The sequence below is a fragment of the Diabrotica virgifera genome, chromosome 4, assembly GCF_917563875.1.
Source record: "Diabrotica virgifera virgifera chromosome 4, PGI_DIABVI_V3a".
Lineage (NCBI taxonomy): Eukaryota > Metazoa > Arthropoda > Insecta > Coleoptera > Chrysomelidae > Diabrotica > Diabrotica virgifera.
In genome coordinates this window covers 219868584-219895084 of record NC_065446.1, presented here as the reverse complement: position 1 = coordinate 219895084, position 26501 = coordinate 219868584, and the positions used below count along the sequence as shown (strand labels likewise).

General features: G+C 32.6%; 1 protein-coding gene across 1 annotated transcript; it reads left to right on the top strand.

Moving 5' to 3' along the window:
* Window positions 1-7416: 7416 nt before the first annotated feature.
* On the top strand, window positions 7417-26194 carry LOC126883806 (ornithine decarboxylase-like). The gene is made up of 5 exons (XM_050649476.1): window positions 7417-7603; window positions 23543-23792; window positions 23977-24274; window positions 24421-24654; window positions 25955-26194. Exons 1-5 carry the CDS (start codon window positions 7417-7419, stop codon window positions 26192-26194), a joined length of 1209 nt encoding a protein of 402 aa, XP_050505433.1.
* Window positions 26195-26501: the final 307 nt, after the last annotated feature.

Here is a 26501-nt window from a genome sequence, read left to right as displayed (position 1 = left end):
TACTAAATTAAATTATTTGACAAAAAAGAAGTAGAAGGACACCCTGTATAAATAATTATGTAAATGTTTACATTACTGAATAGAGAATTGAAGAACCTTTCAAATGAGGTACCACACGACCCCTATTCTTATTTAAAAAAATCATCGATTACGTCATCACGCCTAGACGGATGACGTCACTAGTATACCATATATGCCACAATATTATAACTTAAAAATAAAAATCGACCTGTTTCGGGATTTTTCCTTAAAGTCGCCAGTTTACGAAATAACGAATTTATTCCTTTCATTTGCACCATACTGTCGGTGGAAAATAGTGTCGCGCACGCTTGATTAGCAATTAAAAAACAAAGGAGTTTTGAATATTATATTGCAAAAAACTCTTCGGGATTTCATCAATCGATGTTTAAAGAATATCTACCTGCCTTGGCAACATTCAAATTTTCAGTTTTTTACATAGTTTTTGAAGGTTAAAAATGGCCGATTTCGCAATTTTTCAATTTTTAATCACTTATATGTCAAAAACTATCATTTTAAGAGAAAAGTCACTAAAGACCTTTTCTTTTTGGAATGATCCAAAAAACCTAAAAAAACTTTTTTCTATACAAAAATAATAATTTTAGGAAAAAAACAAAAAAAAAACGTTTAAAAAATTTTTGACCACCTTTTGGTCCTGGCAACATGCAAATTTGTTAAAAGGAGTCCTTTTTGAGTAAGATTGTGCAAAAAATCCGAATTAGAATATTTTTCCTAGCGGATGCGCAGTGGCTTTCTGGACTATATGGAACCCAATTCTCTTAGTTATTCATTAAGAAATTCTTCTATTGAATAATATGGTCTTTTAGATAGATTGGCTTTGGTCATTTTACGGAACTTTGGGAAATATGTTGCAGATTTAAGTTGTAAAGGGAGATGGTTGTAAAGTTTTTTTGCGGAATATAATATAGACTTCTTTACTAACTCAGCGGATGGGATCGGTAAATAAATATCAAAGATTGAATTTCTGATGGAGTAAATATGATTGGGCCTTGCTGGAAAGACATGAAGGTGTTTACGAATTAAACAAACCGTTTCTAGAATATATAAAGATGGAAGTGTTAAAATTTCGTGATTTCTGAAGTAACTTCTGCAATGTGTAGATCTTCTGAGTCCAAACAGATATCTTATTGCTCTTTTTTGCAATTTAAAAATAACATCAAATTGAGCAGCTGTACTAAAACCCCAAAAAGGAAGACCATATCGAAGATGAGACTCGAACAACGAAAAATATGTTATTTTAGAAGATGCTAAATTGAGTTCCCTTGAGACAGATCTTATTGCATAGCAAGCTGAGGCGAGTTTCTTACTTAACGAATCGATATGAAGGGACCATTTGAGGTTGCTGTCTAAAAAAATACCAAGAAATTTTACACAATCAACGGTACTGATCTGGCTGTTATTAAGAGGCAAAGGTTGAAGAGATGCAATAGTTGAATTGCTCCAAGTGATACTGGTATCATCAGTAAAAAGAAACATTTTCCCATCGATTTTTAAATTAGTGATGTCATTTATAAAGATAAGGAACAGAAGAGGACCCAATACTGAACCTTGTGGTACTTCACATACAATGTTTTTGAGACTGGAGTCAGTATTATTTGCTCTAACTAGTTGTTTCCTATTATTCAAGTATGATTGGAACCAATAGTTGCAGGCATTAGATTTTTCACCACCCTTATGAAGAGGAAAAATAATGGCTGTCTTTAGGTTCTCTGGAAATTTACCTTTTTCGAAGGAATCATTAATTAGTGAGACGAGGATTTCCAACACATTTTCTGTGAGATTAGAGAAAATTTTTATAGATAGTCCATCAGTACTACAGGATGATCTGCTTTTGATACTATTGATTGTTTGGGTGAGTTCAGGGTTATCGACTGGTTTTAAAAAGAATGAATTCGAGACCTTTCTTGAATTAGGGAGATAAGAAATGGGATCTTGTTGCGGCAAAATAGTTGATGTTATATTTTTACTCACATTAACGAAGTAATCGTTTAGACTTTCAGGATTTGGAAGGGAAAATGATTGAGCTGTATGAGTTTTATTTCGAAGATCATTTATTATAGACCAGGTTACTTTTGCAACACTTTTAGAGCTTCCCAGACGATTTTGTTGCTTTTTTAGCTGATTTGACAAGTTTTAGATATGTTGTCCTGTACTTCGTGATATATTCAGTGACAGAAACATTGGTAGTAAATTTCTTGATGTATAGAAGTGAACGCATATTCTTGGCTGATATGCGGATACCTTTCGTAACCCAAGGTTTCCGATGTTTTGGCTTAATAGGAACTAAAGGAAATGCCTTATTGAAGATGCGGAGAAGCTTATCTAGAAAAACACTGAAATTATAGTCCACGTCTATAGAAGGAAACTGCCACTCAGAAGTTAAGCATAAATTTTGGAATTTACGAAATTTCTGGGCGGAAAAATCCTACCTAAATCGTGTTTTTGAGGAGGGTTTGCTGAAGATGTTAAACTTCGTATACACTGCTTCATGATCAGATAGTCCCGCATTAATAACTGTAGAGCAGACATCAAGGGGTGAGAAATCTGAGACAATATAATCGATTATGGTAGATGTAGTTTTTGTAATCCTTGTAGGAGAATTAACGTGCATTGAGAGACCATACGAGTCAAATATGTTGACCAGGGACACTTGGGTAGCACAAGCAGCAGCATAATCAATGTTAAAGTCACCGCATAGAATTTTTCTGCATTTATGAGGCAGGTCATCTAACAAATACTCTGCTGTTTCTTCTTCCAGGTATCCCTTGATCTGTCCCTACTATACCGGCTCCCACACCTTCCGATGTTTTTGAGCCACCAGTTTACCAGGTAGCAGCAGCATGTTTGAGTACAGCTTTCTTCCAGTCTTTCCTGCCTGGTATATTAATTTTGAACATATTGTCAAAGCTATATCTCGTTGCTGTTGCATCAATAGGTTGCCCTATCACTGATCTGGCTTCGCCCTGTATAAAGATATGGAGTGGTGGTAGATTCAATAGGATTTCCAAATCTGCTATAGGAGTTGTTTTCATGGTCCCCGTAATACACAGGCATGCTAGCAGTATGTATTACCAGCAGCCTTTTTGATCCCACTTGCTACGTCTTTGTCCACCGAGTCTACCCCAAAATACCGATAGCCAAAATCCCGACAGCCAAAATCCCGACGGCCAGAATCCCGACACGACAAAATCCCGACAAATCAAAAATCTCGCCAGATTTTCAAAACTATAATACAGTGGAACCTCGATAAGTCGGCCCCCGATAACCCGGAAGTCCGGCTAACCCGGACCGATTTTCATCAGATAAACGTTTTGATTTTCAGTATTTTGACAACAACACCCGATTTGGGCGTCGAAACGTTAATAACATTATTTTTCAATTTAATTGTGGCTTATTTCCCATCAAAATATGTAGTTCATTATCAGATAAACATTTCAACAATAAAAATGTACGTAATATAATATTTGAGAGATAATGTGCATTTGTGTAGTTTGAACTATACGATAGTAAAAATGACTCATGGCACACGCCGGCAGAAACAACAAGTATCTGTCTGTAGTATTCCTTTATTTATTTCAAACAGAAGACTATTTAAAAAATTCTTAAACAATGGTCTTTAGTTTTACTGCTTTTAAATAACATAACATCGTTTAGATTGTGGTGACTGTATTGTGTGTAGTACAAGTCTAGTATTGTTCGCTTCCGTTTGCTTACGTTTGTGTTTGCGTGTTTTTAGTAATTTAGATGTGTAGGTATTTTTACTGTGCATATTTATATACATATATTTCATGATATTTCAATTCTAACGGAGTTTATCTGTAAGTGTACCGTATTGTATTAATTTTTACCATATTCTCCGGCTAACCCGGATTTTCGATAACCCGGATCGGCTGCGGTCCCGATTAATCCGAGTTATCGGGGTTCCACTGTACATAGTAATATCTATCTATTTTGTTACGTTACAGTATTATTTCAAACATGAAATTTATTTTAAAAACTCAGACACAACTGGCTAGTGATTTTAGTAGGTAATTTTTTGTTTTTGGCCAATTTTGCCAAAATTGGCAAAATTACTAACTATTTAGTAATTATTAACTATTTAGTAATTATTTTTTTGGCAATTTTACCAAATTTCCAAAATTACTTACTAAAATCATTAGCCAATTGTGTCTGAGTTTAGCGAACCGACATATTTATATTATTTATCTAATATGTCTCTCTCTCTAATTCCTTCCCTTCTTATGGAGTGTTGGGTGCTCTTAATACAACTTAATTTTATTTTATATTTAACATATTCAGATTTAATTCTCTTAAATTGTTTGGCAGTTCATTGTAAGTTTTAATCCAATAAAAAATACTGTGTTTTGCAAGGTTTGATAATTTCTTTTTTAACATATAATTACATTTGTTTCTGTTTTTTGTTTATGGACATCTGTTTTTTATTTTTTGTTACTAAACAAAATATTTACCACTTAATATTAACTATATAATTTTCTAATTAAAATTTCTAACATAGGTAAGTACAATGAATTAAATTATTTTTCTTTTTTTTTTCAATACATAGTTCAATATACGGTCATCTCTCTTGTTGACACCAGTCGTCAACTATATTTTGCATATATATTGTATAAGACTGGTTATCTAATAATAAGTAAATTCTATATGACGTCTCCTCATGAGTGATAATGAAAGAATCGGGTAAGGTACGATTGGCTAAAGTAGATAATTATGTAGGTTTGTCGCCTGAAGCTTAATATATCCTGGAATTCAAGACGATATATATAAGACTTAATATATCCATAAAAACGATAAGGATGACAAAAGGTTGACACCAAGTGCTTGCAATTCAGATTCTAATATTAAGTGTGGAATAGATGGACATACGTTAGAAAGTATTAGTCGTTGGCTGGGGATGATTAGTCGACGTGCATGTATGAGTTGTTAATTTTTCCGTGGTTGGTAATAAAATCATCCACTAATTTTTCATTTGCTGAGTAAATGCATATACTCTTGTTGGATAGCTTTGAACAGAAAATATTACTGATTAGTCGAATCATTAGGCTTAAACTATGAAGGTACCTAATCTTCAATTTTGGTGTTGGCAATAAATTGCGTCGAATACAATTTGTTTGAGTTCTTGATGGAAGAACATTAGCGGTTGGTTGTCTGGTTACGGAAGACTTTTTGAGGTTGTAGAGATTAATGGCCTGATGTAGAACTAGGTTGAGTTGACGTAGATGAGGTTGTCATGATGTGGTAATTAATATTTTGTATGCCAAAATATTAATTAATTATGTCCTGAGCATACTGGCCTATTTATTAAGTTGTCTATACGCTCTGAGCTTCGCTGGTGTCGCTCCTAGCGGATTACTAATGCAACTTTCACCGGTAATTTTTAAATTTATTATTTAATTGTTGTCGCTTAATATTTACAACGCAAAAAGTAATTAAATTGTAATCGATTTTTTTAAGATTTTGTTAATCATTTTAACGTTCTATTGATGAAATATTAATTTCTTACTTCGGATAGTTTCACAATTATCGTGTAGATGGCGCTAAGATTAATAGATTAATTTATAATTACATATTACGGAACATTAAAAAACTTAAATTCAGGATTTAAAACGTAAGTATATTTAAGGTAAAAATATATACCACAGCTTTGACCAACTAATATTTTTTATAATTAATGTTTTTAATTTTAATTTTAAATTAATCACTTTGTCATTTATGTCAAATTTCCAGTAAACGTTTACAGACTTGTCACTACTGGCGCTCGCGAATTTTTAAATATTAAATAGCGTATACGATGTGAGCTCGTACGTAGAGGGGATATTTAAAAATTCTCGAGCGCCAGTAGTGACAAGTCTGTAAACGTTTACTGGAAATTTGACATAAATGTCAAAGTGATTAATTTAAATTTAAAAATAAAAACAATTATAAAAAATATTAGTTGGTCAAAGCTGTGGTAAATATATATTTTTACCTTAAATATACTTACGTTTTAAATACTGAATTTAAGTTTTTTTAATGTTCCGTAATATGTAATTATAAATTAATCTATTAATCTTAGCGCCATCTACACGATAATTGTGAAAGTATCCGAAGTAAGAAATTAATATTTCATCAATAGAACGTCAAAATGATTAGCAAAATCTTAAAAAAAATCGATTACAATTTAATTACTTTTTTGCGTTGTAAATATTAAGCGATAACAATTAAATAATAAATTTAAAAATTACCGGTGAAAGTTGCATTACTAATCCGCTAGGAGCGACACCAGCGAAGCTCAGAGCGTATACGCATGTCTATACGTACCTAGTCATCTTACCAATTAGACCAGGCTTTATCGTCGCTCCCGTTAGGTAAATTATTCCGATTAGTTTTTTTGCACAAACTTACTCAACAAGAGGTCCTTATAACAAATCCACATGGCTGCCAGGAGGTGCCGCGGTCGGAAAATTATTTAAACAAATTCAAAAAATCAATTTTCTCACTTGTACATTTTTTTTAATTCTCTGGGCCATTATGAGCAAAAAAGGGGTCTTGTGATTTTTCTCTAAAATTGATTTTTTTCGAGTTATACGTGATTTAAAATTTGAAAAACCCGTAATTCGGTTAAAAATTATTATTACGAAAGTCAGAAAGTCACTAAATCAAAGTTTAAAGCACCCCCTAGATGATCCTGAAACAATTTGTGTCATTAATTTATTACTAAGCTGTTATTTTTAATTATTAACAATGAGCGGTGAGATCGTATTGTCGCGGCCGTCATGTGAGTGCGAGACGATTGGACTGCCCGTAATGGTGAATCTTTATTGAGCTTAGTAATAAATTAATGACACAAATTTCTTCGGCATCGTGTAGGGGGGGCTTTAAACTTTTATTTAGTCACTTTGTGACTTTCATAATAATAATTTATTAAGCCTTAAAAATGGCCATTTTCGCGTTTTTCAAATTTTAAATCGCGTATAACTCGACAAAAATCAATTTTAGAGAAAAATCACAAGACCTTTTTTGCTCATAATGAACCAAAGAATTAAAAGAATGTAAGAAGTGAACAAATTGATTTTTTGAATTTGTTATAAAGACCTCTTTTTGAGTAAGTTTGTGCAAATAAAAACGAATCGGAATAATTTACCTAACGGTGGCGACGATACAGCCTGGTCTAAATGTTTATCCTTAAAATACAATAGTCACAAAACGCGTTTTTAACTTTGGCAAAAAACAGAAAGCGAGTAATTACAATTTAACGTGCTTACTGGTTGACTGCTTTGATAAGACTCTCACTTACGTTTCTTTGCTTCAGCTTGCTTATTTCATCAATAATATTCACCAGTATTTGACAAAGGCACATTATAACCAACCAAAAACAAAATGAAAATTACAGGTGTTGATGAACGCATTCACGTTTTGGATGACCAATCGAACGTATGGACGGTGATCCGGGAAATCGTAAGTAACAAGAATCAGGAAGATGCCTTTTACGTCTTGGATGTCGGAGATATCGTCAGAAAACATCAGGAATGGCGCGAAAAACTACCTCGCGTCACGCCGCACTACGGTAAACATTTTTGGTTATTAGACTAGGGCGCATCTGTAAAAATATTAGTACATTTGGACTTTGAGAGGTGACTCAAATTTTTTTGCAGAAATTGCTTGAAAATAAATCAAATAATAATATTTGAGTTATCCTCCCTCTCAAAAAGGTCCGGAACATTGTTTAAATAATCAAAATGTCAAAAAATTAAGGAAAAATTCGATTTTTTTCTTGGTTTTTTGATTATAACTTTCAAAGTATTCATGTCCGAGAAAAGCTGTATTGATATAAAAGTTGCATAATTAAATTTCCTACTATATAGAATTGGTTTAAAATTTAAAAAATAGTCGCCATTGTTGCAAAATAGCAATAATTGTGAAAAAAACATACAAAAACAAGTATTCGCATTTTACGTTTTTCAACCATTTACGCTACACTAACGACCTTCATATTTCACCATGAAAAACTTTATGATACAGTAAAATAATACTGTAAATTTAGTTAAGATCGATTCAATAGATTTTCCAAAATAAATTTTGCAATCCAGCTTTCGTAAAAAAAATTCATTTTTTCAAAATGTTACAGGACTGAAAATAAAGCAGATAGCAAGTTGAAAATTTTTTTGCACATAGAAGTGTACTGTACCTTTCATTTGCAATTTGCAAAATTAAAATCGATTAACACCACGGCGTCAGGAATTCTTTTAAATAAACATCAATTATTGGTGCTACGCGCAGGACAGCGGATAGTTTGCTCTGATTGGGCATTCCAATGACCTTTGAAATCCATCGACCTATCGAAATGACCATTTCGATATAAATAAATAAATTTGTTTATTGCAACATAAATACACATAGTCTATCCTTTGAAATAACACTTTTATTAGCAAAAACTTTCTTTGTTCATATATTTTAACTTAAATAATAAAACTTTATTATTTTTAAACATATGCAATTGTTTAAACAATATTTCACAAACAATAATAAAATTAGTTTGATTTTTGTGGAATTAAAATATTAAAATACAGCAAAATATTGAGTAAGGAAATAATATATTAGATATAGATTGGAAGAAATTTTGGTGGAAATCAACTTGTGTGAATCGAACACCGCTGTCTTGCGCGTAGCACCAAAAATTATTGTTTATTTCAAAAATTTTCTGACGCCGTGGTAATTAATCGATTTTAATTTTGAAAATTGCCAATTAAAAGTACAGTACACTTCTATAAACAAAAAAAATTCAACTTGCTATCTGCTTTATTTTCAGTCCTGTAACATTTTGAAAAAATGAATTTTTTTGCGAAAGCTGGATTGCAAAATTTATTTTGCAAAATCTATTGAACCAATCTTAATAAAATTAACAGAATTGTTTTACTGTATCATAAAGTTTGTCTGGGTGAAATATGAAGGTCCTAAGTGTAGCATAAATGGTTGAAAAACGTAAAATGCGAATACTTGTTTTTGTATGGTTTTTTCGCAATTATTGCTATTTTGTAACTAGGGTGACTATTTTTTAAATTTTTAACCAATTCTGTATTATAGGAAGTTTAATTACGCAACTTTTATGTCAGTACAACTTTTCTCGGAAATGAATACTTTTAAAGTTATAATCAAAAAACGAAGAAAAAAATCGAATTTTTCCTTAAATTTTTGACATTTTGATTATTTAAACAATGCTCCGGACCTTTTTGAGAGGGAGGATAACTCAAATATTATTATTTGATTTATTTTCAAGCAATTTCTGCAAAAAAATTTGAGTCACCTCTCAACGTCCATCTCAAAACAGATGCGCCCTGGACTATATCGCTTTATGATTTTCTTTCAGTGTTCGTCCATACGTTATAACTTTACAGTACCTACGACCAAATTCAGTTTGTTTTTAAAATTTGGATGCACATTGTTTATTTTGTTACCATGCAGGTATTTTATTTGGAGAGACGTTTGGACGTTACCAAAATAAAATTAAAAAATTTGGAAAAAACGAACGTCAACACCAGTTCGCAACCAAATCTCGAATACAAATTGAATTTGGTCGTGCTGTAATACTGGAAAACGCGATTTTTAACGTTTTTGATTTACGATTTTCCTGGTTCCGAAGAGCCTGTCATCTTAGAATAAAATATTAGGGTGTTTTGTCCATTTCAGCTTCATTTTTTTCTCTTTTTTTTGTGATAAGATAGTAATTTTTCAAGGTATATACAATATATGTACATAACTATCTTATTTAAATTAAAAATGTAATGAAATTTGAAAAGTTTGCATGCTTAGAATATCTTTTATCATCAATGGTCCTATTCGTGCACCAGCTGGTCTATTACGCCAGTCAGTTCTATCCATTACCAACTGTTCCAGTTCCAGTAACTGTTGCCAGTTTGCTGTGCCTATTTTTCTACCATCCTCATCTATACCATCATCTACAAGAATATCTTTTTTAGATTATTTTATTGCAATATCACAGTCTAAAGAGGGACAGTAGAACTACTCTCCGAAAAATTGGAAGTAAAATCAGTCGCCAGACCACCACTTTTGCATTGCTAGTCGCGTAGAAACGTACGGGTTTTAACAGGGAAAACTCGCATCCACCACTGGTGAATTACCAATTGCGTACTGCCGGTAATGCCGGTATTACTTCTTGAGATCAAAGTGCAGACATAGAAGAGGTTTTACTGTCCCTCTTTATATTGTGGCAATATACAGTAGATCTTTATTTTCTAAAATAATCTGATATTAATTCTTCTTCTTGAGAGGTCTTATTCAATTAATGAATGTTGGCCGTTACTACTGCAAATATTTCTCTAATGTCTGCTGTCCCCATTAGTTATTTATAATTTGAATCGCTCCAGTGTTCTATAATTCGGACCCAAGATAGTTTATCCTCCCGTTTTTTTACTACCGACATGGTGTTTTCTCTCATTTTTACTTGTTATTACTAGCTAGGGAAGGAATTTTTTTTATTCCTTAATATATGTCCAAGGCATTCTGTTTTGCGGACTTTGATTCTCTCTCTCTTCTGTCGTTTCCCCATTACTGAGTGCTTCGTGCATTCGTGATTTCTTCCAATATTCCTAACAATGTCTCTCCATTGGTCTCTATCTTAAGCTGCTCTAAGAGCTTCGCAGAATGAGTTTCCAGCTGAATGCTTTATTTGGTCAGACCATCTAGTTGGTGATGGTCCTCTTGATCTTCTCCCCGGAACGTTTCCAGAAACAATTAATCTTTCCAAACTGTCGTCACCTCTTCGAACCACGTGACCAAAGAATTGCAGAATTCGTTGCAGACATAATGTGGACAGCCTTTTTTTAATATTGAGTTAATATATAATACCTATACGTTGCCTATATAATACCTCTTCTAATGCAATACAATACAGCCAACTGAAATATTGTCTTGAATAAGTACAAAGTAAGCTACTTCGGTATTACACTATAGGGTAATAACATGGGTTTCGAAATGCAATAACTGTAAGATGTGGCGAGAATACACACTGCCACAATACAACCGATGTAATTCAATACGTTCAATACGGCCACAACTGCAAAAATCAATTGATTTTTTTATTATATTGCCGCCGTATCTCCGAGGTATCGTTTTATAAATGACTTTCTTCACAATGCAATATCGTCATAACTATCAAAATACAATTAACGTTTTATTTTTAATAAATTGTAATAGTATCCAGCGAATAACTTTCTAATTTGCTAACTATGTAAATTGTAATTTTGAAGCCAGTCAATCCCAAATAAATCATACAAGGCATAACTCGTTTGCTCCAGAATGTTTTGCTCATTTCTCGAAATTATTATGTTTTGCAATTGTAGCATTATTGAACTAGGTGTGCGAATTATTTATACAGAATATCCAAAAAATGTTTTTAATTAAATTAATTAGGACAAAAAGGAGAATGTATGTAATTCATTTATTTCAAAATATATTTGAGTGCTGTCAGAAAACACAAAGTAATGTTATTTGACAAATAAACATTGTAGTAGGGGATGCTAAATGTGCAGTCACTCGAGCGCTTTGGGGACCTATTGGGTTGTGAAGAGTAGGTTCTAAAACCAAAAAAAGTTAAGTAAAGTTTTCCATTTTAGGCTTTAGACTTTCCATTTTTAATTTAATTTTCCATTTCCAATAATCGTTTTTTCCGATTATTGCGCCATTTATCCATGATTCGAAGAAATGTTTCAAATAAAAGTTACTTATTTTTATGTAAGGAATCCGAATCTGCAATAAAAAATGGTGGATCCTATGTAAACTTTTAAAGTAACCCCCCACCCCATCTCCGTGGGGATCGTGTTTGGTGCCATTCGATAGATTTTTCAAACATATTGAATAAGTGTATTTTGCAGTTTTTTGATCTGATGTTCATTTCGCGAAATATCGCGGGATTCGTATTTAAAATTTACCCCCCACCAATATCCGTGGGGAGTCGTATTTGGTATCATTCGATAGATTTTTGACAAATATTGAGCAAGTATTTTTTAGTTTTCAGATCTATCGTTCATTTCGCGAAATATTCGCTTTTTTCTTGTGAAACTTTGTGACATCCATTTCCTTACGCCCCGCCCAAATCATCAGATTTTTTAAATATACACTGTTTTGCATGTACTTAACTTATCTTAATCTGACGATTTCGAGTTTTTCTAAGGATAGATTTTTTCCGCCCCCCCTTAACGAACTCCCCTGTGTTTAGAACCAATATATGCCCACATAACAATTTCATGTTCTTAGTAGATTCATAGAACATACTTTTCAGAAAAAGTATATACTTAGAATATGCGTAATTACCATTGCGAATGTGCAGAGCATATACTGAGTATATACTACATTACAGTACTTAAACGTTCTATGTATATACTTAGAATGTACTACCGCACTTCTTTTCAGTATATACCAAGAACATACTTTTTAGAAGATTCTAAGGAGGTGCTATAAACCTTCTATTTATATACTTAGAATGTACTATCGCACATATTTTTAGTATATGGGAAGAATATTCCAAGGAAGTGCTATATACCTTCTAGTTGCATACTTAGAATGTACTAGGGCACATATTTTTAGTATATGGGAAGAATATTCCAAGGAAGTGCTATATACCTTCTATGTATATACTTAGAATGTACTATCGCACATATTTTTAGTATATGGGAAGAATACTCCAAGGATGTGCTATATTTCTCAGAAGTATGTTTTCAACATCACCCAATCTCATCCTAGGTTCTACTAATATATTATATTTACATATTCTATAATTGCATATGAGAATGTATAGTTATTACATTCTACAATATTACGTAAAAAGTAAGTATAAAATATATAAACTTTAGTTAGTTATATAGGTACCTATGTATAATAAATATTATATGGGTAAGTAGCCTATATATAAAATATAAGTAATATATTTAGTTATTATGTGCACATCAAAATAAAACTGCTGCTTATATAATTATATAATAGCCAAATATATAATATAATATGTATGTAAATTACTAAAATTTATAGGTATCTATATACATTATACATACTTTTACTTACTAGGTATTTAGGAAATATTAAGTACCAATATGAATTTATTATTTTCAAGCTGCTTTTTATGTTCTTAAAATGTTTTAGTCCTTGTAGCTAGAACTACAATGGCTTCGTCCGCACAGGCAGCGTAGACATAAATGCCTTAACTGTACTGGAAACTATTTTCATATTTTGCCTTTTTGTTACCTACCCCCTTCCCTTGTGCAGGTATAAAATATGCAATGCAAGGGTCAGTATAACAATGAATGGCCGTTTCCGGATTCCCGAAAATTATAGGTAAAAATATTTTTATGGTATAAACTCAAATCAAAATGGTGTATTCATTTCAATTGAAAACGAAACGAGAATTTCTCATTTTTCTTCAATAGAATTAAGTTTTAAACTTTTTTACCATACAATTAAAACGGTTTAAAAAAATGATGAATTAGAAGGTTCAGTAGTACCTACCAAAATACCTAAATTTTATTAATTATTCTTAACGCGAAGTTGATAATCTATAGGCTAACATTATTCTTCTTCCTATAGGTACATACAGTATATTCTTTTTAAGATATTTTAAAAGTATATACAAGTATGTGTTAAGCATATACTTTTGCATATACTTACGCATATACTAAGAATATTCGATTAAGGTATATTCTAAGAATAAACTTTTACGAACATTCCGAGATACTACGTACACGAATGTGCTCAGTATATTCGGTGCAAGAATATTCTTCGAAGCACATGCAAAGAACATGAAATTTAGAATGTTTTTTATGGTACATGCTATGCTTGTACTACGCATATACTAAAAAGGATATACTTCGACGAATGTTGGCAGGATATGCTTAGAACATGATGCGAACATCATTGTTATGTGGGTGGTAGAGGTACATCTACAGGGTACCAGGTTTCTCCCCATATGATAATCTGACGCGCTCGAGTTACTGCAAAAATCCCCGCTTGGGCTCCCCTACCATTGTTTTTCGCTTAAATTCAATGTTAAAACTGCCACCCACGTGTCTCTTTGGCATCAACAGTTTGAACATTGCATTTAAGGCCATCGGTACATAATTCGCAAATATTTTACGGCTATCCCTACTTTTTCTGTCTTCACACGGCAAATTACGTGTAGTAAAATTCACACTGGTATGGATATGTAAGCATTACTAGAATGCCATTCTACTTGACAATGTCATCATTAACTTTAAAGAGATGGCTTTTGTATGTTCTTGGATAACTGTTATTTGTATATTTGCAAATTATTAATTCAGTTAATAGATGTGATAATTTTTCCACTAACTATGTATTCAGTGATTGTAATAATTTATATGTACAACAAAAACTAATACTCAATCTAGAAAAGAGAAAAAGTGATTTTTTAATAATATATTGTTACTATGGAACGCTTACAATTTTGAACATATTTAACAAAAGAATATTTGGATCGCAGAATATATCCTGATGTATTCTCTGCTTGAATCTTCAATAAATAATAAACAATAAATAACTTTTTATTAAGTTCACGTCTTAAATCAATTATTTATCAAATACACTAGGTATCAATATTATATAATCAACAACTCAAAATATTCCCGATGCCATGTCAAATATTTAAAACTGTCACTGTCTTCTCATCATATTCTATTTGACTCAGTGCGTTGTATAACAAAGATAGCGAATGTTCGATTTGGAAAATATCACCTCGGACATGGTGTCCATTTTTTTCGAATCCTGAAAAAACTAATAAATATTTTTAAAAAATTTAAACGCAGAATGAATTATTAAATTATTATCGAGGGCCGAAAGTCCCTTAGAATAAATAAAAAGTTTCTTTTGAATGAGATATTTGAAATTAAAAATCACACTACATTTTCTCTTAGTTTTTCACCCCTGTAATTTATTAAAATAAACATTATAGAAGTTTTCAGGGCCTTTGGTAAGAACGTAATCTTTCATTCTGCGTTTAACTTTTTCAAAACTACTTATATTATTAGTTTTCTCAGAATTCGGAAAAAATGAATCCCCATTTGAATAGCATTGCAGCCGAAAATACGTACCCATCCCCTTAAGTGAAAAGCAATGTTTATTTCTGAAATAAACATTATTACCTGTTTTTCTAACAGCAGTAAAATGTATTTTGAATTAAGTAAATTGCTTATATTCTTGTTTTTGTGTAAATAAATAAAAAAATGTGTACACCCTGTATAAACAATTATGTTTATATTACTGAATAGAGAATTAAATAACCTTTCAAATGAGCTATCACACAGCCCCTACTCTGTTTTAAAAAATTATCGATTACGTCATCACGCCCAGATGGATGACGTCACTAGTATGATATATATATATATAATATATATATATATATATATATATATATATATATATATATATATATATATATATGTATATGCCAAAAAGTCATACTTTAAAAAAATCGACTTGTCTCAGAATTTCTCTCCAAATTCGCCCATTTTCGAGGTAATGAATTTATTCCAACTCAAACGTCCTCACTGTATATCGTTATTATATGACCCTTTTTTTACTCCAGTGCCATGTTTTCCGAGTTCCATATATTTTGATTACTTTTTGAATCCGATGCATCAGTTCTTCTCCTCCAATTTTTTATTAATTAATTCGTTCCTGCTGCTTTTCCTGATTTCAACCCTCTCATAATGTCCTTGTATGTGGGAGCGTTTTCTACTTCGTAATTCATCCCTTATCTCTTCTTTTCAAATATTCCTCCATTGTTTGATTTTGAACAAGTTATAGAAACGCTTTTCTCGGTTTTCTTACTAATTTTATATCTTACTGTTGTTTTATTTTCGTTACATCATTTTTTAACATATCCGTACAGTTTTTTGTTTTTTTTTTGCTCTTGACTTGCTCTTTAATTCATTCCGATTTTTTCTTTTTATATAGTTCTATCGCTTCCTGTTTTTACTTTTTGTATTCTTTATTTAGTTTTTTTGTATTTAGTTTTGTAATTTTGTATTTAGTTTTTCATCTGTTCCGATTTTATCCATGTCAGTCATATTTGTTTCTTCGACATGTTGTTAGCTTTGCATTCGACATCAAACCACTCTTTTGATTGACTCTTTTGCTTTTGTCCTATTGTTTTCTTAGCTGCTTCTATTACGCTTGTTTTGAAGCTCTCCCAATCAATTTCTCTCTCTTCAGTTTCGACCGTTTGTACCTACCTACTTTTTGCTATGTCTTCCGCTTATTTTTTTTACCTCTTCTGTTTTTAACTTATAAAAATTCCAATTTTTATCTTATTTGGTTGAGTTTGCGTTCTTATTATTTTAATTTTTAATTTAGCTATTACTAATATGTAGTCTGAATCAGCTTTTGCTCCCCTCTGTATCATGACATTAATGATATTCCTTTTAGAATCTCAGTCATTATTATGTTCTCCTGATCAAGTTATGAAAAGAAAAATTCAGAATAATACATATATTAGGTGATAATGAACAATGATTTAAAATAAACAATGTTTTAAATACTTTTAAAACTTATAAAATTTTTAGAAGTTTTAAAGTTCTAAAATATGTACTTATCCATACATTGACAGATCGACAATCTGGTTGTGCTTGTAGTCGGTTCACTTCGGCTTGTCCCGCTCAGTTATTGGGATCGTTATTATAGCTTTGATCGCGCAGTACGTCCTGGGTATACCCAGAGGGAGAACGCCTGCGCATTACAAAATTGGGCGTTCGCGGAGTCCAAATCTTTCCCTCTGAACACCCTCCGGATTTTTAATTCGGTGTTCGCGCAGTACAGAAAAAAGATCCTGAACATGCCCGGGGTACGCTCTCGACGTTCGAGGATTTTGTTTCGGATTTTAAGTTCGCACAGGCGCACAAAATATTTGGGAAGAATTTCTTGACATTCTGTTCTTACTCCTTCCAATTCTTAACCTAAAATATTGTTTTGTTAAACAACTTGTAGATGTAGATACTGGTTTTTAAAGTTTTGAAATTATGTAACGTGTTGTGTCATTTAAATATTCTTCAAACAAATTTTAATATTTTTTATATTAAAGCTTTTTTAGTTGTTTTTGTCAATGTTTTCCATTTCGTATGTTTATAAATAAGTAGGTACCTTTTCAAATATTATTTTCATTCGATATTCGATAATTATCTATTACGGTAGTATGTATTACAATAAATTGTACTCTGTTTTTACTTAATTTCTTCTATCTAAATGAGCTTACAAGTACCTACATATTCTTGTGGTTTATTTTTCAGTTTAATTTATGAGTTAAATTAGTCTCTTATTGAATATAATGAAACATAAACAATACATCAAACTTATTCTGAAACTATTTCTTGTGTCTTGTTATATTTCATTATTTTTGTGGTGTAATAAACCACAACACAATGCCACAACCCATTAAATTCAATACATTGATATCAAAATTGGAAATGATTGTTTTACTAAATTATTCCTTCCTTCAGATAATGTTCAACCCTCATGAAGTTAAAGGTAATTTTTATATCTACATATCAACAATCTTACTCTCTACAAAAATGTAAGCTGGATTTCAGAGTGGAAATAACCACATTATATTGTGGAAATAATAAAGAAAGACTCTAATCAAATTTCTACCTTCTAAGAAAGGCATTGAATTATTGAATAGAAAGTTAATCCTTTGCCTGTTGCCTTTATTCTCTTTTCTTTTTCTCTTTGTTGACATACAAATTTGTTGCATTTGCATTTTTTTGACATTTATTTCGAAATAAGAAAGAGACAACAAAAAGCTTCCTTCTCTAACCTTAATGTATGCAACCCGTCATTACATTGCGAATCCGAAAATTGTTCGCGGAGCGAAAAATCCTGAGCATGTCCAGGATAAGTTTACGTTGACGCCTGCGCATTGGAAACTAATCCCGAACTTACTCTGGGTATGCTCGATTTGTACTGCGCGAACACTACTATTATTTCTTAAAATCTTTCATAGTCCTGGCACATATCATTGACACCTCGAAATTAACAGCTTTGGTGTTTCTCATCTCGGTGTAGACTAGATATTGAGATAAAAACGCACACAGTGGCGTGCTCGCCATAACATATATATATATTAACATACTGTTTTCTTTCTCCATAAGGAAAAATTTTCCTGTAGCTGGCTGTATACCATGAATTACAAAAATTGAAGAAAAAGATCTTCTGTGTAAAATGTATATTAGTTTGAAAACCCCAATAAAGGGCTACATTAAAATACAGAACGTTTTCGCTCTAAAGATAGCATCATGTATGCAATGTAGCCCTTTATTGGGGTTTTCAAACTAATATCCACAGAGAACGACAGTTCTCACCAGTGGCGCACAACACCCCTACAAGCGACACTATATATACACGAAATTTTCGATTTTCTAAACCTGACTGAATTGAAAATTGGGCCAAATCCCATCTTAAAGTTTAGGAAAAGACTCGTCCATCCATATGTTACCTCTCCATTTTGGTCCAAGGGTGTGGATTTTACGGCCCTTCCCATTTAAAGCCTGTTTTTCGTTCTCGTCCCCAAAACTCCCAAAAATTTCAAAAATTTAAGCCCGACCTTTGCGGCTTCTGATAGCACAGATCATTACCTTTCCAACGCATGTTTAATTTTGAAAATCGGTTATACCATTCAAAAGTTATCGAGCTCAGAAATATGACTCAATTTTTATTTAAAAAATGGAAAATGTTTGTGGATATGTATGTATGTATGTACAAGAATAAAAAACCGCTAAACGCCGTAAAAATGAGTGGCGCATAAAATATTCCAGCTACAAAAGATCTGATATGAATATTACGTGGCGCGAAAATGGATTTTCATTTGATGCAAAACAAAATTCTAGTTTTATTTTAAAAGATTTTTCCATAATATTTGCTAAATTTGAAGTAAACGCGCCACAAAAGAGTAACTTTGATACAGTTTGAATTTTGAAACTCTTTTGTGGCGCGTTTACTTCAAATTTAGCAAATATTATGGAAAAATCTTTTAAAATAAAACTAGAATTTTGTTTTGCATCAAATGAAAATCCATTTTCGCGCCACGTAATATTCATATCAGATCTTTTGTAGCTGGAATATTTTATGCGCCACTCATTTTTACGGCGTTTAGCGGTTTTTTATTCTTGTATCAGGAGTTTTTCAAAGTTATTTATAAATTAAATGTATGAAGTTGAATGCAATGTTCCTCTATTACACGTCAAGCTTTATAAATGGTCACCTTTGTTGCATTATCTCCCAAATGATCTAGTGTCCATCGAATGTACACTAGATTTTTTTTTATTCGAAATAGATTGAAAAAAAATTGAGATGGCCGGTAAATGAAGTCGGATTGCCCGTTGCCAGATCAAATTTAGCGTCGTAACCACTACAACTACATAAACCATTTCGGGAATAATCGTAAATTGGATTATACTTTTGTAGCTTAAAAACTTCTAAACGGCTTAACCAATTTTGATCAGTAAACATGAGTTTGAAACGTATTGACCAGTAGTATCTGATGGATCTAAGGTCAAGTATGAAAATTGAAGCTACTACAGGAATTATTGAGCTTGAGAAACCGTTTTTTCCCACAGGAAATAGATTTTATCATACTTATGAAGCCTATAACCTAAAAAATTCAAATTTTCCGGGATATGAGGTATACACCGTTAAATTCGTCTGGTGTACTTCTATAAACGCTAAGTTATTGGCGCAATTTGTAGGTTGAAATGTTGAGTAATTGTCGAAAAACCAAAATTTTCAAAGTTTAGTTTTTCAGTTTTTCGGCTATACTGAGCCGTGTGTATGTCTGATTCTGACGGCTTATACACCATTTGAAAACTTAAGTCAACACTATTAATTTGATCTATTTGCGGTTCTCCTGGCTCTTCTTGATCCGAATATATATACCCCCAAAACATATGCCGTTTTGTACCTACCAAGTCCTATAGCTGGCTTATGGGTGGTCAAAAGTCACAAACTACACCGGTTCTAAATCGGCCCTGACCCCCTCTTCAAACACAGAGGAAAAATATCAAATCGGTTTAACTTTCAAACACACATACATATATATCCACAAACATTTTCCCTTTTTTAAATAAAAATTAAGTCACATTTCTAAGCTCTATAACTTTTGAATAGTATAACCGATTTTCAAAATTAGACATGCGTTGGAAAGGTAATGATCAGTACTGTTAGAAGCCGCAAAGGTCGGACTTAAATTTTTGAAGTTTTTGGGAGTTTTGGGGGCCAGAACGAAAAACAGACCTAAATAGGAAGGGCCGTAAAATCGACACCCTTGGACCAAAATGGATGGTTGACATATGAATGGGTGAGTCTTTTTCTGAACTTGAAGATGGGAGTTGGCACAATTTTCAATTCAGTCAGATTTAGAAAATTGAAAATTTCGTGTATATAATAGTGTCGCGTGTAGGGGGGCGTATTTCTGCGCCACTGGCGAGAACTGCCGTTCTCTGGTAATTTTTTCGATATAAAACTAACAGCTTCGATAACCAATAAATCGAAAACTATTAATTTTATCAAAAAAATGTATAATGAACATTTTTTGCTTATAATTAATATTTTTGCCAGCATTTTCGGTCAAAATATAATAAAAAAATTCCACCCTCGAGATGAGGTGGCAACAACCCCATGGTAAAAGCGTCTTTCGGCATCATATAGATTTTGATCCTTGGACTATCCACTACTTATTGTCAAATTTTCAAGCAAATCTATCCATTCTGTAAAAATTGCGAAGTGAAAAATTTCAGTTCCTGGACTAATTATACTTTTGGAACTCTATAACTTCTGAACGGTTTACCTGATGTTGATCACTAAACATGAATTTGAAACGTATTGACAAGTAGTATCTGACCAGCATCCAAGATCGAGTATGATAACTGAACGTATTACAGGAATTATTGAGCTTGAAAAACCGTTTTTTCCCGTAAGAAATAGATTTGATTATACTTATGAAGCCTATAACTTAAAAATTCGAATTTTCCCAGATATGAGGTATACACCGTTAGACGCGTCCTGAGTCCTTCTACAAACGCTCAGTTATTGGTGCAATTCGTAGGTTGAAATTTTGAGTAATTGTCGAAAAACCAAAATTTTCAAAGTTTAATTTTTCATTTTTTTGGCTATGGCGAGCAGTGTGTATGTCTCAGCTTGATCGCTTAGGCGCCACTTGAAAGCTTAACTCAACCCTATTGATTTGGTGTATTTGCGGTTGTTAATAAATATGTTGTTTCCAATTTATCTCTCAAAATTATCCAATAATGTTTTGACAAAAATGCGTTTATGTAATATAAATTTAATTTTTTTCTTTCCCGAAAAGCTAGGGGGGGCCACGCCCCCCCCCCCTGCCCGTGTGTATGAGCGCCTATGAAACCGTTCAGAAGTTATAGAGTTCCAAAAGTATAATTAGTCCAGGAACTGAAATTTTTCACTTCGCAATTTTTACAGAATGGATAGATTTGCTTGAAAATTTGACAATAAGTAGTGGATAGTCCAAGGATCAAAATCTATATGATGCCGAAAGACGCTTTTACCATGGGGTTGTTGCCACCTCATCTCGAGGGTGGAAATTTTTTATTATATTTTGACCGCAAATGCTGGTAAAAATATTAATTATAAGCAAAAAATGTTCATTATACATTTTTTTGATAAAATTAATAGTTTTCGATTTATTGGTTATCGAAGCTGTTAGTTTTATATCGAAAAAATTACCAGAGAACGGCAGTTCTCGCCAGTGGCGCAGAAATACGCCCCCTACACGCGACACTATTATATACACGAAATTTTCAATTTTCTAAATCTGACTGAATTGAAAATTGTGCCAACTCCCATCTTCAAGTTCAGAAAAAGACTCACCCATTCATATGTCAACCATCCATTTTGGTCCAAGGGTGTCGATTTTACGGCCCTTCCTATTTAGGTCTGTTTTTCGTTCTGGCCCCCCAAAACTCCCAAAAACTTCAAAAATTTAAGTCCGACCTTTGCGGCTTCTAACAGTACTGATCATTACCTTTCCAACGCATGTCTAATTTTGAAAATCGGTTATACTATTCAAAAGTTATAGAGCTTAGAAATGTGACTTAATTTTTATTTAAAAAAGGGAAAATGTTTGTGGATATATATGTATGTGTGTTTGAAAGTTAAACCGATTTGATATTTTTCCTCTGTTTTTGAAGAGGGGGTCAGGGCCGATTTAGAACCGGTGTAGTTTGTGACTTTTGACCACCCATAAGCCAATTAATAGTGTTGACTTAAGTTTTCAAATGGTGTATAAGCCGTCAGAATCAGACATACACACGGCTCAGTATAGCCGAAAAACTGAAAAACTAAACTTTGAAAATTTTGGTTTTTCGACAATTACTCAACATTTCAACCTACAAATTGCGCCAATAACTTAGCGTTTATAGAAGTACACCAGACGAATTTAACGGTGTATACCTCATATCCCGGAAAATTTGAATTTTTTAGGTTATAGGCTTCATAAGTATGATAAAATCTATTTCCTGTGGGAAAAACGGTTTCTCAAGCTCAATAATTCCTGTAGTAGCTTCAATTTTCATACTTGACCTTAGATCCATCAGATACTACTGGTCAATACGTTTCAAACTCATGTTTACTGATCAAAATTGGTTAAGCCGTTTAGAAGTTTTTAAGCTACAAAAGTATAATCCAATTTACGATTATTCCCGAAATGGTTTATGTAGTTGTAGTGGTTACGACGCTAAATTTGATCTGGCAACGGGCAATCCGACTTCATTTACCGGCCATCTCAATTTTTTTTCAATCTATTTCGAATAAAAAAAAATCTAGTGTACATTCGATGGACACTAGATCATTTGGGAGATAATGCAACAAAGGTGACCATTTATAAAGCTTGACGTGTAATAGAGGAACATTGCATTCAACTTCATACATTTAATTTATAAATAACTTTGAAAAACTCCTGATACAAGAATAAAAAACCGCTAAACGCCGTAAAAATGAGTGGCGCATAAAATATTCCAGCTACAAAAGATCTGATATGAATATTACGTGGCGCGAAAATGGATTTTCATTTGATGCAAAACAAAATTCTAGTTTTATTTTAAAAGATTTTTCCATAATATTTGCTAAATTTGAAGTAAACGCGCCACAAAAGAGTTTCAAAATTCAAACTGTATCAAAGTTACTCTTTTGTGGCGCGTTTACTTCAAATTTAGCAAATATTATGGAAAAATCTTTTAAAATAAAACTATAATTTTGTTTTGCATCAAATGAAAATCCATTTTCGCGCCACGTAATATTCATATCAGATCTTTTGTAGCTGGAATATTTTATGCGCCACTCATTTTTACGGCGTTTAGCGGTTTTTTATTCTTGTACCTTTTACACAGAAGATCTTTTTCTTCAATTTTTGTTTTCTTTCTATCCCATTGATCAAATTTTTCTAATGCGAAAATTTAATGTTCAGCTGTCAAATGCAACGACAGTGTTACAGTTCTTGTAACTCTCAACGCCTTGGGAACTAACTTCGACTGCGCTTCAAAGGGCGAGATTAATAAAGTACTCAGCATGGGTGTAGAACCCGAAAGAATCATCTTTGCTAACCCTGCCAAACCTCTCAGCCATATCAAACATGCTGCAGCCACTGGAGTTAACACTATGACATTCGACAGCGATACTGAATTGCACAAAGTTAAGAATCTCTTTCCTGAAGCCAAGTAAGTTTCACTTTTGTTTTTTAGGTTTTGTGTGAGTTAATATATCAATAACAATAGCAATAGCACCAAAAACAAATCAATCTTAACGTTTATCGAAAAAAAAAACAAAATTTGAGCAGAAAGTATAAGAGTACTTAACTGATATTTATGTTTTTATTATGTTTTATGTTCCCTTTTTTTTTAGGTTAGTAATTCGCATTCGTTGCGATGCCACTGATGTCCAATCTCCACTGGGAAACAAATTTGGTTGTGATCCTATCATTGAGGCTCCAGAACTTCTTCGAATCGCTAGATCCCTTGACTTGGACGTCGTTGGTGTGAGTTTTCACGTAGGCTCCGGATGCCGTGAACCGCCAGTTTTCCGTAGGGCTATTTCAGCAGCAAGGGACGTATTTGATTTTGCCGAAACCTTGGGCTATAACTTTTCTTTACTTGACATCGGAGGAGGATATCTTGGTGCAAAAGGAACTTCTATCCATCAGGTTTGTCAAATTTATTTAACTTTAAATACAATAACAGTTCTAACGATTCTTGGATGGACCATAATTTGTTATTCGAAACAGCTTTTTTATGTAAGATCTTTTTTATTATACATTTTTAATTGAACTTTGTATATTTTTATTTTAAGATCGCTGAAATTGTCAATCTCGCACTGGATAATTACTTCCCCGATCCATCAATTGATGTAATAGCTGAACCTGGTCGTTTCTATGTAAGCTCTGCCTACACCTTGGTGTGCAATATCCATTCAATTAAAAACGTCAATCAAATCAACGATGACAGTGAAAATAATATGCACCGCATGTACTACATCAACGATGGAATCTACGGCAGTTTCAATTGCATTTTGAACCATCGTCAGGTAAAATATTACTTAAAAATTCCTTATTTCTGTAGAACAACTGAGCATTTTCCTCTACCTTTCCTTTTATTATTAATTATTCTGTATTTTTCCTTGTGCCTATGTATCTGAGGATTGTCCAATCGGTCCTCAGGTAGCAACTGAGGTCCGATTGGAGAACACACGTCTCCAGACCAGTAACCCACGTGGGAGTTTACTTTACCATGCAGTGAATCTGAAGTTTTAACATCCTATAAAATTATCAAACCTTCATGTAATCAAATATCAGTTTAACAACATTTAAAGTTCTAATAAGTCAGGAAATAAAATTCGAAATTATTTATCCTCTGAGCTTTTTAAGTTGGAAAAATAAAGCATAACAGAGTGACGAAATACTCGACAAGGGAAATCTAAATTGCATTTCACGTCCTGTCATTCACCGTGATAATAATTTTAGCGAACTATTTCCTTTAATACCCACCAATTAAAGGTGAATAAAGTATCAACTAAAAGAAAAGAAAAGAAAAGATGGTTTAGATTTGATTACAGGACAGAGCTTCTACTATGTGCTTATACGTATTTCGGAATAACGGTTTCCTCATCGGAGCACCTGGCTAGAGGCACTGAACTGAAATCAAATACATTCATCCTTTCCGGGTAATTATCAAAATAATTACCAAAGATGCTATTGTCCTTTTCATGAGCATTTTTCAGTGCGTAACAAATGATAGAAAAAAGGGTAAGTCCGTGATAATACACATTTATGACATTTATTCTAACATGACATTTTAGTTAAATCTGACAGTTGTCACATTTTATTTTCAATTTGGAATAAAAACAAATCAAATGTGTTTCTTGCATTTATAAAATGGTATTTCCTTTGATTTGTATAGTCTTATAAATTATACAGATTATATTTGTAATATTATTATCTAATTAAAAAAAATATTTTTTTATTATGGCGCCATCTATCGACAACTAGAATAAATGTTATAAATGTCACCGACGAAATGTAATCACCGACTTGCCTTTTTTTCTGTCACATACAATTTAATGCGTTAGAAATAAATCGAAAAACTGTGACGCACTGAAAGATGATCATGAGAAAAAGAATACTAGCACCATCTATGAATCAAAAGTCTAAAATTATTTCGATAATTACCCGGAAAGGATGAAAGCTGATGATTGCCTTTTAATGCATTATTCTTCTCTCTTTGATCAGTAATTATAACTTTTTAATTGATTCGCAATTTCGTTCAGTTGTTTCTTGATTTACCTCACACTAGTCGCATACTTAATAATTATATCGATATATTTATAGGTCTTAGTACCACAACCTCTTGAAGAACGCGTTGGGGCAAAATACTACGACAGCAGCGTATGGGGACCGACCTGCGATGGACTCGACCAAGTAATTGAACATGTAATGTTGCCAGAAATGAAAGTTGGTGATTGGTTGGTGTTTGAAGACATGGGAGCATACACCCTTCCTGTTGCCAGTTCTTTTAATGGTTTTCCAATTCCTAAAGTCCATATAGTAATGGACGAGAGCAACAGGTAAAGTAGTTTGTTTTTTGTCCAGTATTTTTCCAATGATTGGCTAGCGTCCCAGAGATAGACTGGAGAAACCATGAAAATAAGCACAGATATTTCCCTCTACATTCGAATGTCTTGGCACTACTACTGACTGAGTAACTTGGCACTTAAGGGGGAAGTCTACTGTGAGTAGGGAAAAAACAGCCCGATTTTCCGGATTTTTTTTCTCACAAAATATGACTCATACATTAAATTAAATTAAACCGACATCTTTATTATATATTCAGTATTTGTAAAAAAAAATTTCAAGTTGAAATATTCAAAACTGCCGT